The sequence below is a fragment of the Equus caballus genome, chromosome 8 (genome assembly GCF_041296265.1).
Source record: "Equus caballus isolate H_3958 breed thoroughbred chromosome 8, TB-T2T, whole genome shotgun sequence".
NCBI lineage: Eukaryota > Metazoa > Chordata > Mammalia > Perissodactyla > Equidae > Equus > Equus caballus.
Genome location: NC_091691.1, coordinates 96996882 through 97014069, shown reverse-complemented (window position 1 = coordinate 97014069; position 17188 = coordinate 96996882). Strand labels below are relative to the sequence as shown.

At 41.7% G+C, this 17188-nt stretch overlaps 1 protein-coding gene across 6 annotated transcripts in view; it reads left to right on the top strand.

The window, feature by feature from the left end:
- The window catches only part of FBXO15 (F-box protein 15), a 75041-nt gene extending 58567 nt beyond the window's left edge, over positions 1-16474 (top strand). For 4 of the 6 annotated variants that reach the window (XM_023647983.2, XM_023647984.2, XM_023647979.2 and 1 more), the window contains 2 exons: positions 13428-13460; positions 13714-16473. In XM_023647983.2, coding sequence (XP_023503751.1) covers positions 13428-13460; positions 13714-14019 — 339 coding nt within the window. In that variant the 3' untranslated portion in view covers positions 14020-16473. Of the gene's footprint in view, positions 1-13427; positions 13461-13713 lie in introns of all 6 variants that reach the window. The other 2 variants (XM_070275858.1, XM_023647981.2) reach the window with 1 other exon arrangement.
- The last annotated feature ends 714 nt before the right edge of the window (positions 16475-17188 follow it).

The following is a 17188-nucleotide window of genomic DNA, read 5'->3' as shown; positions in this document are numbered from 1 at the left end:
TCTAGGTTGCTTTTATGAGGCTTGATGGTTTGGAGATTGTAACAAAGGAGGGGTGTCGGGAAGGAGAGGTTTCTGCCTCCCTGCCGGTTCCAGCTCTGCCCCTGCTCACCTACTGCACTGTGTTTTGATGTGTTGACGAATCATCTGCAGATTTTTGTCAAATGAAGCTTCTGGTCCTGAGATCCCATCTCTAACCAGCTCTAGGGCCCACAGTGTGAGGAGGAGGCCTTAAGGCAGACGGAGTGGCTCCTTTGACGAAGGGGCAGAGTCACTGGGCCCTCAACCAGGAGCCCAGGGCCTTGTCCCCTCTTGTGCTTCCTGCCTCAGGCACAGAGCGGACGTGGCCTTTGGGCAAAACTCTGCCAGTGTCCTCTCCTCTCACTTTCTCTGCACAGATAGTTGAGCTGGTAAGTTGGCCCAGGGGATGTTTCAGAACAAGCTGTTTCACCCCTGAACTTGATGATGATAAGACTTTGGGGAGGGAGGAGGCAGACCCCTCATCTACTGCCTTGAGTCTAAGCCACACCCTCCAGTTGAGCACAAACACTTCTTTTTACCATATGTGTTATGTAGTAGTTTCTGACAGTTTAGCTTTCTAGTAAGATTTTGGGGTGGAAGTCCTTGTCCTATCTTTCAGATTTTTCCAGGAATGCTAGGAAAGGAGGTTATGCCCCGTAGCATAATTCTTCAATTATTTTTTTTTGGCAGGGGACTAATGTAATTAATTGGCTCAAGTTTTAGAAGTACCAATGAGGAACACAATGTATTAATAAATATTTGTGAAACTCAATTTCTTAATAATTATGCTAATGACTTCCAATGACCTTCAAGTTTGGGATTCTGTCTTATACCCTGAACATCCCCAGTGCCTAATTTCATGTCTTTGGTAGCTGTTCAATAACTATTGACTTCGATTACTAGTGTGGGCAGCAAAATTGATCTATCTGACATTAATCTCTAGCTGCGTGATCCGTGGGCTGAGATCTTATGCTGAAACCACAGGTTTTCTGCCTTTGCTGGGACTTGGGTCCCCTGGGAATTGGAGTCTTAGCTTGGACTCCCTTGTCTGATGCTCGTCCTCAGAAAATCTCCCCAGAGGTGAGGTGTCTGTGATGGGTAGTCTCATGGTCACCTTGGCCAAGCTAGAGTTCCTGGGCATTTAATCAAACACAAGCCTAGTGCTGCTGTGAAGGTAGTTTGTAGATGTTGTTAACTCCAGCTCCAAGTAAAGAGATTACCCTCTGTTATCTTGGTGGGCCTCCTCTAGTCACTGACAAGTAAACACTGAGGTTTCCTAGAGAAGAGGGAATTCTGCCTCAAGACTGCAGCATCAGCTCCTGCCTGAGTTTCCAGTCTATGGGCCTGCCCTGTGGGTTTTGGCCATACTAGCCCCCACAAGCAAATGAGCCAGTTCCTTCAAATTAACCACATACCTATGTCCTATTGGTTCTGTTTCCCTGGGGAGGCCTGACTGACGGTTTCCACACTGTGCGCTGGCTGGGCCTTCTTTCTCCTCGCCCTTTCTTCCTTCCTCCTGCTGCTCAGTGCCCACTTCACGTCCCCTAGTGCTTGTCTCCCCCTCCCGAAGGCCTGTCCCATGCTCCGGAACTGCCCTTCTTGGCCAGAACCATTTTCTCCCACCCGGGAGTGTCTCGGGAGGGCCTTAGGAGAAATGCGTTTGATTAGAGCAGGCTTCTCCCAGTCTGTCTGGCTGATAGACTCTGGTAGAGTCTGAATCTGGGGAGACTTTTTAAAACATGGTTCCTGGGCCCCACCCCCAGAGTTTCAAATTCAGAACACTGGGTGGGGCTGTGGAGTCTGCATTTCTAATGGGTTCATGAATAATGCCCAGGCTGCTGCTCCTGCAGCCCGACTTGAGAACCCCTGGCCAGTCCCCTGGCAGACACTCATCTCTGACCATGTCACCAGAGCATCAGGAACGAAAGCAGGGGAGAGGTAATGAGGATATCCTGACTTCAGGAAAAGAAGTACTTAATTCACGTATAGAGAGGAGGTTGGGGAGGGTCATGGCCAAGAAGATTGGGAGAGAGGGAGCAGTGGGGAACCCAGTGTAAAATGGTCCTAAGAAGGGTTGAAAAAGAGAAACAGAGGCCTGGATGCCATGAGTCGCACCCTGGGGTAGGGCCGGCAGGATTTTTGCTCACTATCATGTCCCCAAAGCTTAGTACTGTTCTAGCTCAGAGGACTCACTCAGTAAGTGCTCACTGAATGGACGTACAATGCCCTTCTTGAAAGTTGTGACCAGCTGTCAGACTTCTATGTAATGATATTCAGTCGTGGCAGGAGGACTTGTCCTTCTCAGATCTGCCGTGCATCCACCAGGTGATATTTGTGTGTTTCCCCCTGAGAAACTACCCCTAGCAGAAGGAATGTAACAGGTCTGCATTCATTCATTCATCATTTATTCATTCATTCATTTACAAAACCCTCACTAAGCTCCTAGCACGTGGGAGACATTATGCTATGCATGTGGGGGATATCCCAGTCTGTCTTTGCCTTCAAGAAACACACAGCCTAGCTGAGGCTCTCGTGGAAACTGTGTTCTCAAAGGAGGGAAAGTCTGTGCTCTGGCTGAGCAAGGAGTCTTCTGACCCCCTCACAGTCCGATGGAGAAGCACTGGCTGCTGGGACAGGCCATCCTGGATTAGGGGAATATGCTACTTAGTTGGATGGAGGAGGCTGGAAGTGAACATTCTGGGTGCTCGATACCAAGAGATTAATGCTGTTCACTCAGTTGTTCCATGATGAATAATGGACACTGCTCTCGGAGCAGGTGATGGTGCCCTTTCTATATGGTGAGACTCCGCATGCCACGTGTAACCCAGAATGGAGCTCTCCAAAGACATAAATGAGCAATGAAAGTAAAAGTATCTGTGTAGGACAAGCACAACGCAACATGACAGAGGTCATCCCTGTATAAAATTTGCTGGGAGGTAGACGTAGGTGTGGATTTAGTAGCTTGCAATGCAAACACACAATGCTACTCTTAATGCACAAACTTATATTATGTCTGCACACTCCCCCTCCCCCTTTTTCCTCCAGAAACATTAACAGGTTAATTTTCTGGGAAAATGTTCCGTAAGAGTTCTGAATCATAAGTCAGAGCCACCAGGAATTCACCCTCAGGTAGATAATTGTGTTCGTACTGTTCCATCAGGGCAGTGTACAGTATGAAAAATCACATGATAATCAGAGTAGAAGTCCCTTGTGGAGCTAGTGTACGCCCTCAGAAAGTCCACTGGAGGACAGGGTCCAGAACTGAGTCATATGGAAGAAACTGCAGCTATAGTAGAGTGGAGACAGCTACTTTTATTCAGGCTCTTTCCCAAGGTATTAGATTCCATACAGCAAATATTTACTGTGTATATAGCAGGCACAGATTATTACCTGACTCTTTACAGTATTGACTCTATTGCAGTCTGTAATAAAATTTCTCTGATTCAACAATAATTTCCCTGTTTTCAGCCTTCAATGTCTATTTAACTTGAAGATATGCCTACATTTTCAGAGCTCAAATTAAAGTTCCTGGACAACTTTCAAAGACGAAACCGAAACTACTCATGAATTAAAAATGGGTTCATAACTCTGTTTTCCACTTGCTGTACTGAAATCTTAGAGAAGTTTTTCCATGTGAAAGGAAGTCAGTTATGCCCATCCTGGGATCGGAAATCCGATATATATAACAACCAGCTGCAGATGGTCTTGAATGCTGCAGTGTAATTCTCTCCCTCCTCCTCAGCAGCTAAACTATGAGTACATCTAAAGGAAGATATTAGATGTGTGGATGAGGAAGGCAGGATGCAGCTGAAAACATTCAATTTTAGAAAGTTAAGAGCATTGTGATTGTGTGGAGGTTACAGTGTTTACTGCAACCATCTGGGCATTGAAGAGGGAGCGGAGGATGCTGTGTCCTGGTTCTAACTTTGCGGTTCACTTTCAGAGTGACCTCTAGGATGTCATTTAGAAGAGAATCTTGCTGACCAAGATAGCATGCTAAATATAAGCCCATAGAGAGGACATGTTGAATTGATAAAGCTTCATACTTCATTAAAGTTTGCCAAAGGAAGGAAATGTTATCTTCACATAGTAGACAGACAACAAATGTCCGGCTTAAGTGAATTTGTTGAAGTGAATGCAATTACATGTCTTTTCCTGACTTGACTCAAATAGTTAAACTGCTAATATCCATTAGAAAAGCGATGCTGGTTTATGTGAATAGGCAAGTTATTTTTAAAGGCAAATGAATACTAGAAATTGTGCCCAAGTCTCTGCTCACAGCGCAGTTTATCACTGTGAGTGTCCGGAGAAGTTAATAGCTTCATTTGGGAGAATGTAGCTTTTGTGAAATTCCTCAGCCAGGGCCAGTCTCTGGAAAATGTGTATAATTGGGATGAAATTCACCTAAGAAACATTGGAATAAGTCCCCTTTTAGCAATCTGTGAACCTCACAAATGATAAATCACTACTCCTGTCACTTGCAGAATTACCTTCCAATCTACTGACTCTGCAGACCATGCATAAGAGATTATGAGTTGGAGAGCTTGCCTGTCTTTGAGAAGTAAAAAAGAAATTGGTAGTTCAATACTGACCTATGAGGATGATATTTTCACTTATTTTGCTCTATAGCTTAAAATACAAGATAAAAGTACATTGAGATCCTGTGGTACGATTATTTAAAATAAAACTGATAAAATAAAAACTGAGATGCAACTAAGGGGCATGACAAATATGAAGTCAAGTAATTGAGAGATGACTCCTGCTTGAAAAGCAAGTGAAATGATTTTCCCAATGCATTGCATTCCTACAGTCTCTCAGGATATTAGGGTTTGGTGACAGTAGCTGAATCCACTTTCTTCCCATTGAGAGAAGTGACCTTTCTAAATATGTTGTCAAAAATTTTATTCCAACACCCAGATGATCCCAACAGCCAGTGGTCACGGAAACGGTGCAACACTTTGTCTTCAGACCAAGAAAGTGAGGATGTGGGCAAATTCCCTTCACTTCCCACACCAGAGTTGGGGCTTCTATAGTGCGAGATGCAAATACAAAGGTCAATCTAGTTCTTTTCAAAATTGTCCCTATACACGCATTATTTTTGTTTTAAAAAGTGCCACGTGACATCCCTTTTCATGTGTGGAAGTGCATTTTAAACAAATCTTATTTGTGAGATGTTAAGTTATTAACTAAATACTTTAGGGTGAGATTTTTTGCCTCATGAGGTGCTTCTTCACATTATGAAAGAATTCCCAGAGGCCTTAGTTTTTCCTCCAAAAATTGAAATAGACTTCTTAGATTATTACGGATTATAAAAGTGATATATGCTTTTTGCAAGAAATTTAAAAAGTACGAAACAAAGTACAAAGAGGAAAATAAAAATCACCCCCAAAGAAGTGGATGGAAACCACATTAGCAATGATAAAATGGACAGAAGTACTGATATGGCAGAGACTCAAACATATGAGGACATTATGAACTAATCTATTTCAATAGAAAACAAAGAAAACTAATAATTTTTTAGAAAAGTGTGGCAAAAATTGATTCAATAAAAAATGGAACATGTGAATGAAATATAGTCATTAAGGAAATTCAATTAAAATGATTGGAGAAATCCAATTAATAATCAAAAACCAATATATTTTTTAAAAACCCACCAAGAATTTGAAGCTGGCTTTTCACTTTATATTCAAGGACCAGATAATATCAATATTTTGCCAACTGTTCTAGAGCATATGAAAACAGAGGATGCTCTCCAATTCATTTTTAAACAGTTAAAAAATCCTTTTTAAATGGTAAGTTATAACACATATGGAAAACTGCATGAAGGAAAAATGTATGGATTGATGAGTTACTATAATTCAAAACCCTGCATAACCACCACCCAGAATTGACATAACCCCTCAAATCCCCAGGTGCCTTTCCCATGAAAACTCCTTCTTTTTTCCCTAAAGATAACCACTGTCCTGAATTCTAGGTTGTCACATCCTTACTTTTCTTCCTACTTTAATAATCCAAGTGTGCGTTCCTAAATGATTTAGTTTTGTCCGTTTGTGATCTTTGCATAAATGTTTTGATTGGAGGCCCAAGGCAGTGAAGTAAGACTGGAAAAAGAGGGAAAAAAATGAATAAGGATTAGAAAGAAGTAATCAAACTGTTATTTGCAAATGATATGATTTTCTACATCAAAACCCTAAACTAACCCATTGGAAAATTATTAAAATTAGAGACTTCAGCAAGGCTTCTGGATAAAATACCTATGTGTAAAAATCAATTAATTCCTTTTAAAAATAAAAAATCAGAAAGTTTAATTAAATAATGTATTGTTTGTAATTGCCAACAAATCCACCCAAAACAAAACAAACAGCTCTATGATACTTGAGAACAAATCCAGCAAAGGATATGTAAGATCTTTATGAAGAAAACTTACAACTTTCTTAAAAGACATTAACAAAGACGTAAATAAGTTGAGAGAGTTGCCATTTTCTTCGTTGGAAAGACTCTTAACAGTTTCAGTTCCCAACAAATTAATCCACAAATTTAATACCATTGCAATGTAATTGCAAAAAAAGTTTTGCATTTAATAAACTAATTGAAAAACCGTATAGAAAACTATAAGATGAAGAATGGAGAAGACAAGTTCGAAGAAGGTAGCGGGACATGCTTTCAAGACTGGTTTTGTAGCTATGTAATTAAAACAGTGTGAAATTAGTTCAAGGGGTAAAACATTGATTTATAAAAACAAAAAACTGAGAGCCCAGAAACAAAACTATGCATATGTTTCCAATTATGGAAACAATTTATGGCAAGGTAGCATTATAAGTCAGTTGGGAGATAATGGACTATTCAATAAGTGGTGCTGGGACCCATATGCAAAAAATTAAATTAACTCCCTACTTCACACCATACACCAAAATACATTCTAGATAGACTAAAGACATAAGCAAAATTTCAAATTTTAAATGAAAACATCAGAGAATATCTAACCTTAGCATAGGGAGGGATTTTAAATAAAAAGACATAAAAAACTCAAGCCATAGATGAAAATGTGGATCAAATTGACTAAATGTAAACAAAACTTCCATTCGTAAACAAATGAAACAAATGAAATAGACAAACCACAGACTGAGAGACATTTGTAGAGCACATAACTGTTAAATGATTGGTATCCAGAATATATTAAAACTCCTTCAAAGCAATAAGCTGAAGACCAGAAATTTGATAGGAAAATGACAAAGGATATGAACAGACAAGTCACAGGAGAGGAACCATGCATAGGCACTAAATGTAGGAAAAATAATCAACATCACTAGTCATCAGCAAAGTTCAAATTAAAAGCCAGTAAGATACCGTTTCACACTCTTCAACTGGCAAAAATGTAAAGGTCTGACAATTACAAGTATTAGTCAGATTGTGGAGCCTAGAAACTCATATGCCCTACTGGTAGGGGTACATACTGGTACAACCACCTTGGAAAATAATTTTTCATTCTATAATATGTTGAAAATTTGCAAACTCTACAAGTTAGCAATTCCATTTCTAAGTACATATCAGCAGGTGATTCATGCACATGTGCACAAGGAGAGATGTATAATATTTATAACACTGTTGTAATCGCAAGAAATTGGAAAAATTTTGTGTTTATCAACAGGAAAATGAATAAAAATTGTATATTAATAAATTATTAATATTATACAGCAGTTAGAAGGAATGAACCAGAGCTATGTGCATGAACCTGGATAAATCTCAAAAACATAGCATTCAGTATGATAGAATTTATATTATATAAGGTTTAAAACGTTCAAAACCAACTGCCATATATTTTATGGAAACATGCATTTATAGAAAATGCATTTAAGGTATTAAAAACATGCATGGGAGTGATCAACTTCACTTCAAGTGAGTGGTTAAATTTGGGGGAGGAAGGGAGGAAGGGTCAAGGGACTGAGAATACTTCAAAACAAAGTTCAAAAGCTGCAGAATACACATTCTTTTCAAATACACATGCAGCGTTCTCCAGGTTTGATCACATATTAGGCCACAAAACAAGTCTCAGTAACTTTAAGAAGACTGAAATAATTCCAAGCATCTTTTCTGACCACAGTGGTATGAAACTAGAAATCAACTACAGGAAGAATATTGGAAGAGCTACAAATATGTGGAGATTAAACAAAAAATGCTACTGAACAATGATTGGGTCAATGAAGAAATCAAAGGAGAAATTAAAAAATATCTGGAGAAAAGTGAAAATGAAAATACAGCATGCCAAAATTTATGGGATACAGCAAAAGCGGTTCTAAGAGGGAAGTTTATAGCAATACAGGCCTACCTGAACAAACAAGAAAAATCTCAAATAAACAATCTAACAGTGCACATAAGGGAACTGGAAAAAGAAGAGCAAACAAAGCCCCAAATCTGTAGAGGAAGGAAATAATAAAAATCAGAGCAGAAATAAATGAAATACAAACTTAAAAACAATGGAAAAAAAAATCAATGAAGCCAAGAGCTTGTTCGTTGAAAAGGTAAACAAAATTGACGAACCTTTAGCTAGACTCACCAAGAAAAAAAGAATGCTCAAATAAAATCAGAAATGAAGGAGGAGAAATTACAGTGGACACCTCAGAAACACAAAAGATTATAAGAGAATACTATGAAAAGCTATATGCCAACTAATCTAGAAGAAATGGATAAATTTTTAGAATCATTCAACCTACCCAAACTGAATCAAGAAGAAATAGAGAATTTGAATAGACCAATCACCAGTAAGGAGATTGAAACAATAATCAAAAACCTCCCAAAAAATAAAAATCCAAACCAGCCAGCTTCCCTGGTGAATTCTACCAAACATTCAAAGAAGACTTAATATCCATCCTTCTCAAATTCTTCCAAAAAGTTGAAGAGGAGGGAAGCTTCCTAACTCATTCTATGAAGCCAGCATTACCCTGATACTAAGAACCCACACAAAAGAAGGACAACACAAAAAAAGAAAATTACAGACCAATATCACTGATGAACGTTGGTGCAAAAATCCTCAACAAAATACTGGCAAATTGAATACAACAATTCATTAACGAGATCATACACCATGATCAAGTGGAATTTATTCCAGGGATTCAGGGATGGTTCAACATCTGCAAATCATCAACATGATGCACCACATTAACCAAATGAAGAATAAAAATCACAAATGAAGAATAAAGTCATCTCAGTGTATACAGAGAGAGCATTTGACAAGCTACCACATCTATTTATGATAAAAACTCTGAATAAAATGGGTATAGAAGGAAAGTACTTCAACATAATAAAGGTCATATGTGACAAACCCACAGCTAATATCATTCTCAATGGAGGAAAACTGAAAGCTATCCCTTTAAGAAGAGGAACCAGACAAGGATGCCCACAAAAACAAAAACAAAAACAAAAACAAAAACAAGCAAAACAAACAAAGAAAAACAAAGTGATATGAAGCGAATATGGCAAAATGTTAAGTGACTAGTATGCTTGAAATATCTCATATGTAAGTTAAAACTGTCATCAATATGAATCATGTCTCTATGCATCCATTGATCCATCCATCCATCTTCCTATCCATCCATCCATCCATCTCTACTATCTATCTATCTATCTATCCATCCATCCATCCATCCATCCATCCATCTATCTGTCTATATCTGCCTGCCCATCCATCCATCCCTACCTCTGTCTGTCTATCTATCTATCATCTATCTATCATCATCATCTATGTTAAGTTTTAAGATCTTCAGTGTTCTTAGTATTTACCATATTTCATAGATTTATGTTGAAGAGTGCTTTACTGATCTTTAACATATAAAGTTTGGGTTTATTTAAATTTTTGGAAACCTTTGTAATGTGTAAATATATGTACACCTATAGTCTCATTTACTGCATCAACTGGCAATTCTTAAGAACACTATGAGAGAACCAAAAGTGGACAGAGGTCGCTACCTCTGATCTTCATACAACCCCCTCCTAATCCAGCCTTTCCATGCCAATCCCTCACATGTGCAGGTCTGAGCAAAGGATATTTTGAACATAAATGAAACCTCAAATATAAAAACTGGATTTAGGAAGTGACTGGTCTGAGTTTTAATGCACAAATTTAGCAGGCCAACAAGAGAACAGTGTGACTGCAAACATTTCCATCACTTGCTCTGATGTATTTTCTTTTTTTAAAGATTGGCACCTGGGCTAACAACTGTAGCCAATCTTTTTTTTTCCTCCTTTTTCTCCCCAAATCCCCCCAGTACATAGTTGTGTATTTTAGTTGTGGGTCCTTCTAGTTGTGGCATGTGGGACGCCATCTCAGCGTGGCGTGATGAGCGGTGCCATGTCCACACCCAGGATCCAAAACAGCGAAACCCTGGGCTGCCGAAGCAGAACACACAAACTTAACCACTTGGCCATGGGGCCAGCCTCTGATGTATTTTCTTCATACATTAGAGTACCACATCAGACTACACTAGTAGTCACTTATTCCTTGGTTTGAAGAGAACTGTTGTATGTAGCTTTAGAACTGATGCAAAACAATGAGTAATCTCTGCTGTGAGAAAGTCACCAGTGATGCATGGCTGAGTTCTTTCTTCTCATAATCAAAGCTCTGTTGTCACTTCCAGATTTGACTGAGAAGAGCTACAAAACCTCATTAAGGCAATTATTGCCCTGGGCTCATCCTGGGGCCGATCGCTGTTATGTACCAATTTGCAGAGTCCTTTTAGGTAATGGATAAATCAAGTGGGCTGTTGTGAGCGCCACCCCACGGCTCCCTGCCTGCTGCTCTCTTGTTAAGATGCACTTCAAGGGCATTAGCATCAACTTTGGACTTTCAAAAAGAGGGCTGAAAATAGGACTATGCTACTTTGTAGTAGAAAGGTGGAAATTTAGATGAAAATGTTGGAAAAATATTAACCTAATATGTACTATTAGCTTTCTGAAGCTCCCAAAGGCTCCCAGTGTGTTCTACTGCAAGTGCAGCTGAGCTGATAGCAGGACTGGGGTGTTGGCCACCCCAGGTGAAGGTGGGAGGTTTCAGTCCAGCACTTGGATGAAGGGTGATGCTGAAGAGTGGAGGCAGACTAGATATTTGGGCTTCTTGATCCCCCTGGAACACTGATAAACCACAGTGCCTGGCACACAATAAATACCCAATAAAAATGTAATTTACTTAATGAACAAATGGATGAAAGTCTGTTATTAGTTTGTCACCACAGCTGACTTGGTTTAGTGGGTAGCACGTTAGTGGCCATTATTTCTAAATATACTGAGGCCTGTTTTACCACAACTGGCAAGTTCTTTAACACTCATGTACTTTATGTAGGTCATGGAGATAATTGCTGTTTAATATTTGAAAAGCAAATAGATGTCTTGGATAGTGAAGGACATTCTTGAGGCTTTGCATTTATAGCTTTATTATTCTATGTCCCCATTTTATTCTTTGACCTGTCCTTTTGTTTCTGAGCATTTTTTGCTCAGTGTGAATCAGAAGGCCTTAAAGAACCTGGAAAAAATAAATACAATGATGTCGCCAGTGGGCAGGTGTTTTGGAGAAGATAAAAACATTTTATAAATGAAGAGTTGTGGCCTTAAACTTTGATCACATGTTTTGTTAGTAGCGATGGGAAATGGAGAATCACCATCATTTGTTTTTGGCAAGGAAGAGAAGGGGACCTCTGCTGGGCCAGGTGAGGGGAGAGGTCAGCTGGAAGCTGGGACTGAGGGGGGCCTGGTAAGGGAAAGATTCTGACTAAAGGTACAGATTGAGGAGCTTTAGACCCCAAAGGAAACCGTCTTTATCCTCCACCTTTGTGCTTTGGCTGTTCTGTTGGGTATACTGAAATAAAGTCACTTTAAAAATCTGCATTTCTTAGTGAAACTGTACTTCATGAACTGTAACATTAGGAGGATGAAGCTGAAAGTGTAAGCCCTTCGAGGTCGGCAAAGCCCAAGTCAAATCGTAGCCTTGTCAGTTACTGGGATGTGATCTGAGTCATGTCTCCTTCCTCTCCCATCCCCTGTTCTTATTCTGCCAAGTGGAGATGATGCCTGCCTCACAGCAGTCAATCATTATTCCAGCGATCATGCGGGTCAGGCAGGGGTGCCTGCTCTCCATTCAATCCTTTCCTCTTCCAGAGGGAATTTAGTGAATCTGAGTGGGTGAGGGGACAAAAAGCGATGTAAGGGAGGGGACTGCGACTTTTGCACCCTGTCGGCTGCCCTGTGTTGGGCTAAGGGCTCCACATTCAAAGGAGCTGTGTGTGTGTCTCTGCGACAGAAGAATGGGCGAGTTCACTTGTAAGCTGTCACTCTGCCTTTTCCAATTAGATGAGAAGGGTGGCTGATGCACTGTGTTTTTATTATATGACTTCCAGGTGCTGTCTCTACCGTGTGACATGGAGGTGACAAGGTGGTCTGCTTGTCCCTGTAGGAGTGCAGGAGGAAAGGGTGGCTCCTGTAGCCCCCAGGCTTGAGGGACACAGAGGTGACCCTGCACTGATGTGACTAAATCACACAGCTGCCTAGTGTAGCTGAGTTCTGTAGGTGGCACCCTGAGCATTTTAGGAGGCATAATCTCATGAGACTACATTTCCTCCAATGTATCTTATGACCTCTCTTTATGTGGGAGGGTTTAGAGTGGTCTACCTGTCGTTATTGGTTCCTTGTTTATTCTTAGGAGACAAGACAGGAAAATGAAAATATGGAGACCTCTACTGTGCTAGTGAAGGAAAAGAGGAAAATCTGACAGTGAGGATAGCTCTGTGTGTGTGTGTGTGTGTGTGTGTGTATGTAATAGAAAATGCATTGACACTTTTGGGGAAGAGAAGGAAATATATAAAGTTTTGAGAGAAAAGACAGTATGATAAAAATGAAAGCTTGTCTGTTCTCTCACCAAATATTTTCTCCCTAAGTTTAGTTTGAATTGTTTACTTTGAAGTTTTGGTGTAGTGATCTAAATAGAACAGAATGAAGAAAAAATTGTGATAGAGATCAGATAATTTTAAAAATGGAAGATGATTTGTCACTTTTGGGAGAAATCACCAAGAGACTCTCAAGTTTGGTGTCCATTGCTTGTAAGTGACCTTCGGCGTGGAGGCAGGCTAGTCTGATGGTTATAGCATTGATTTTGGCATCTGATCGACGTGGTTTCAATTCTGCGCTCCGCCACCCATTAATTGAGTAACCTTGTATATGTGATTTAGTTCTTGGAGTCTCACTTTTGTCATTTGTGAAATGTCATCTAGATGATGGCAGTAGATTCCTCACAGGATTGCTGTATTAAGTGAGAAGGGAAGCACCCGGCCCATAATAAATGTCTAACTGATACAGTTATCATTTCTCTCTGTTTATACTGAGCAGCGTATTATAATGAATTATATCTGTGTATTATTACTTGGCAGCATACCACAGTGACATGGGCGGAAATGCAAAAGGTGAGTAGAATTTGGAAAATTCAGATAACAGAAGCTTGAAATTTATATACTGCAATAATTGACATTCATTCTTTTTGTTTCTGTTTCTTTTCTCATCCTGTTGAGTCATGCCCTTGGAAAACTGAAACCTTATCCTAAAACCTGGAAACTGCTAGTGTGATACACATAAAATACATACTTTTCTCATATTTTGCATTCCTTCTGATTTAAAATAAGGTATTCTATAAAGATTTGTTTGCTTTTCTTTTTTCAGCTCATTTATTTGATCACTTCAACAAACCCTTACGGAGTGCTTCCTGAGTGGCATGTGCTCTGCTGGCTGCCAGAAGGCTGGGAAAAGAGAAGTATACAGATGAGTGAGGTGCACAGGTGGACCAGCGATGTGGTCATGAAGGCAGATGATCTCAGTGGGGCCGGAGAGGAGCTCCAATGGGGGAGACCACGGTGGAGGGGAGGCTGCCCCCTGCTGGGGGGGTGGGGAGCTTCACAGAGGCTGTGTCCTGTGAGCAGGAAAAGGAGAGAAAAATTGTATGCAAAAAACCGCAGCCGATGCTTGTGAAAAACGGCAAGGAAGACTTTATTCAAGACTATTGCAGCTGAGCAAAGAGACTGCAGAGTTGTAAGTGCTGGAAAGTACCTAGGGGGAGGTTAGTCAAGGTGTTAGGCACCTGCGTTTGCTAAGTGGTGCTCACCAAGTTAGGCTCCTGCCCTCCCACGGAGATGGGGAGACAAGGGGCATCTCCTTGATGGTCACCTTTCCGAGTGCTGGCTCCCACGTCTTTGAGACAGACTTTCCTGGGCTGTAAAACTGGCAGGTGCTGGGGGGAGATTTACATCTCAAAGGGGCAGAAAAAGAATTTACAACGACAAGTTTTCTAAAGGAAATGCTCTGAGGAAAAGGAGGTCAGGGGCATAGAGTCGGGAAGAAACCTGTCAACATTCCATCCAGCTGAGGCGCCCCCCCCACCCCCACCTCGGGTCACAGTGGGGGAGGGAGGAGCAGGACATCCATGAGAGGAACAGTAAGATGAAAAGGCCAGAGGAAGGCCGCCACCTGTGAGGGTCCTGAAAGGACCAGGCTGCTTCATGTCCTCCTCCACCACTTCCTGAGTGCGTGAGCTGGGCCAAGTTACTTATGTTCTGAGACTCGACTTTCTAGCATGTAAAATGAAGTATTTGAAGGATTAAATGGAGAAATGCGTGTAAATGCTTAGTGGAGTGCCCAGCACATAGTGAATGATAATGTGAGGGATTTTTACCTTTTTGGGGTTTTTTTTGAGGAAGATTAGCCCTGAGCTAACATCTGCCACCAATCCTCCTCTTTTTGCTGAGGAAGACTGGCCCTGAGCTAACATCCATGCCCATCTTCCTCTACTTTATATGTGGGATGCTTACCACAGCATGGCTTGCCAAGTGGTGCTTAGGTCCACACCTGGGATCCAAACTGGTGAACCCTGGGCCGCCGAAGTGGAACGTGTGAACTTAACCGCTGCACCACCGGGACAGCCCTGGGATTTTTATCATTTTTGTGTGTAGATAAAAGGCGAATAGTTTGCTCTTCTTAGTGGCGGGAGTTGGAGCTGAATATCTGCCCTGGCCCCTGTTGCAGAGGGCCTATGTGTGTCCTCCTGAGGAATTCAGCTTCAGAGGAGCTGTGTGAGCGACTTAAGTGGGGTTGGGATGCCGTGACATTTAGATGGTTAGAACAGTCTGGCATCCGTGAAGAGGGTACGTTACATAACACAAAGCAGTAAGTTTTTTATATTTTTTGCTTTTACTTTTGAGAATGAAGTATTTTTTAAGTATTAAGAAATATCTTCATGTGTTATGTCATATCAGTTAGTGAAAAGGAAAGCACACATACACAGATGGGAATAACTCTGAGGAAACATTTGACACACTTCTATACTGCATTAATCATGTTTTTTATCTTGTACTTTGTGATTCTTTGACATCGTGGGGGCCTTGCTGGCTGGGAGACACTGCCCCTCCCAGGGCCGGCTAGTTCCTAGAGACAGCAAACAACTTGCCGGAGAGCACACCTTTCACATACAAGCCAAACAAGCCAGAGGTCACACCCCAGCCCCCTCTGTAAGTGACTCTCACACACCAGCCAAAGTTTCCCCTGCCCCAGAGCCCCCCAGGGCCAGAACCCACTGTAATTACTCAGACGATTCAATCCTAAACTTGTTCAAACTTCCCTGCCCTGTGTGCCCATTCCTCCTGTGGAAATGACTCAAAGTTCCAGCCCGTGCCTTCTCCTCTCCTTCTGCTCCTCACAGACCCTGGTGCTTCCCCATGTGGCCCTGTGTTGAAATGGGCAAACAGCCATTGATGATTAAGTACCTAGGTACTAAAGATTTTTCCTTTTTGCAATTACTTATTATAGCTTTTAGCTGTTTAACCCACCCATTGTTAACTGTGCTGTTTAGGCAATATGCTATTTGACTCCCACTAAGTTCCTATAGTTAACATCTCCCTGGAGCCTGGGTCACCATGGTAATGGGTGTGTGAGCTGTTTTTCAGGAAATAGAACTCCTTGTCCACTTCAGGCTGGTTGAGACCACCAACTCATCAACCAGGCCTGTGCAGATGTCCGATTGGCAACGTTTTGACCTCAAGAGGCTAAAATCTCCACCCTCAGTTCATGCTAATATTGCCATTTTGTGAACCTGGGTCCCATGAAGAGGCAGAAGTCTGACTACACTTGCACGGATCATCAGTCATCTCACGTCTCCTCACCTCCAATCAGCTCTCTCCACATTTCAGACCACCTTGCCCCCTACCCCATAAATATCCCTAAGTCCCTGTTTTCAGGGAAGCAGATTTGAGACTCATGCTCTTGCTTCCTCGCATGGCTGCCTTGTGATGAAACTCCCTCTCTGCTGCAATCTTGTTGTCTTGGTGGTTGGATTTCTGGGAGGCAGGCAAAAATGAACCTGGTTCAGTAACAGTGTGGTGTGGCATGCCCATCCTCTTGAGAACTGTGAGTCATAAAACATCTTTCAGTGGCATCGTGCTGTGTCATCACTCAGTCACCTCTATAAGTCCTGGTTAGAGTCAAAACACACATCCATTCCTTTGTTCACTTTCCTTGGTGGTTCATCCCTTTCTTCCTCACAGGGGAGGGTCAGTGGGTGCTCACCCTGCTTATTTGCCTCAGACGCTCTTCCCATTCCTGGGTGGGCTCATATTCACCAGGCATTTGGCCTAGTGTCTTAGTCTGTTCAGGGCTACCACAAAATGACACAGACTGGGTAACTTACAGCAAAAACTTATTCCTCACTTTTCTGGAGGCTGGCAGTCCGGGATCAGGGTACCAGCGTGGTTGGGTGAGGGCCCTCCTCTGGGTTGCAGACTTCGCATATCCTCACACAGTGGAAGGGGCTAGGGAGCTCTCTGGGGTCTCTTTTATAAGGACACTCATCCCATTCATGAAGGCTCCACCCTTATGACCTAATCACCTCCCAAAGGCCCCACCTCCTAATATCATCACCTTGAGGGTTAGGATTTCATCATATGAACTTTGGGGGCACACAAACATTCAGAACATAGCCCTCGGAGGCACAAACTCAACGAGGCCCTTGTCCTCCCCTGCTCGTGTTAGAGCCCCGGCCAGTATGGAGATGTGACATCTGTCCACACAACAACACCAACCTCCTGTGAGCTGCAGAAGCTCCAGTTTTTCCAGGTGTCATTCCTCAGCCTGGAGGCCTTCAGCCCGTCTC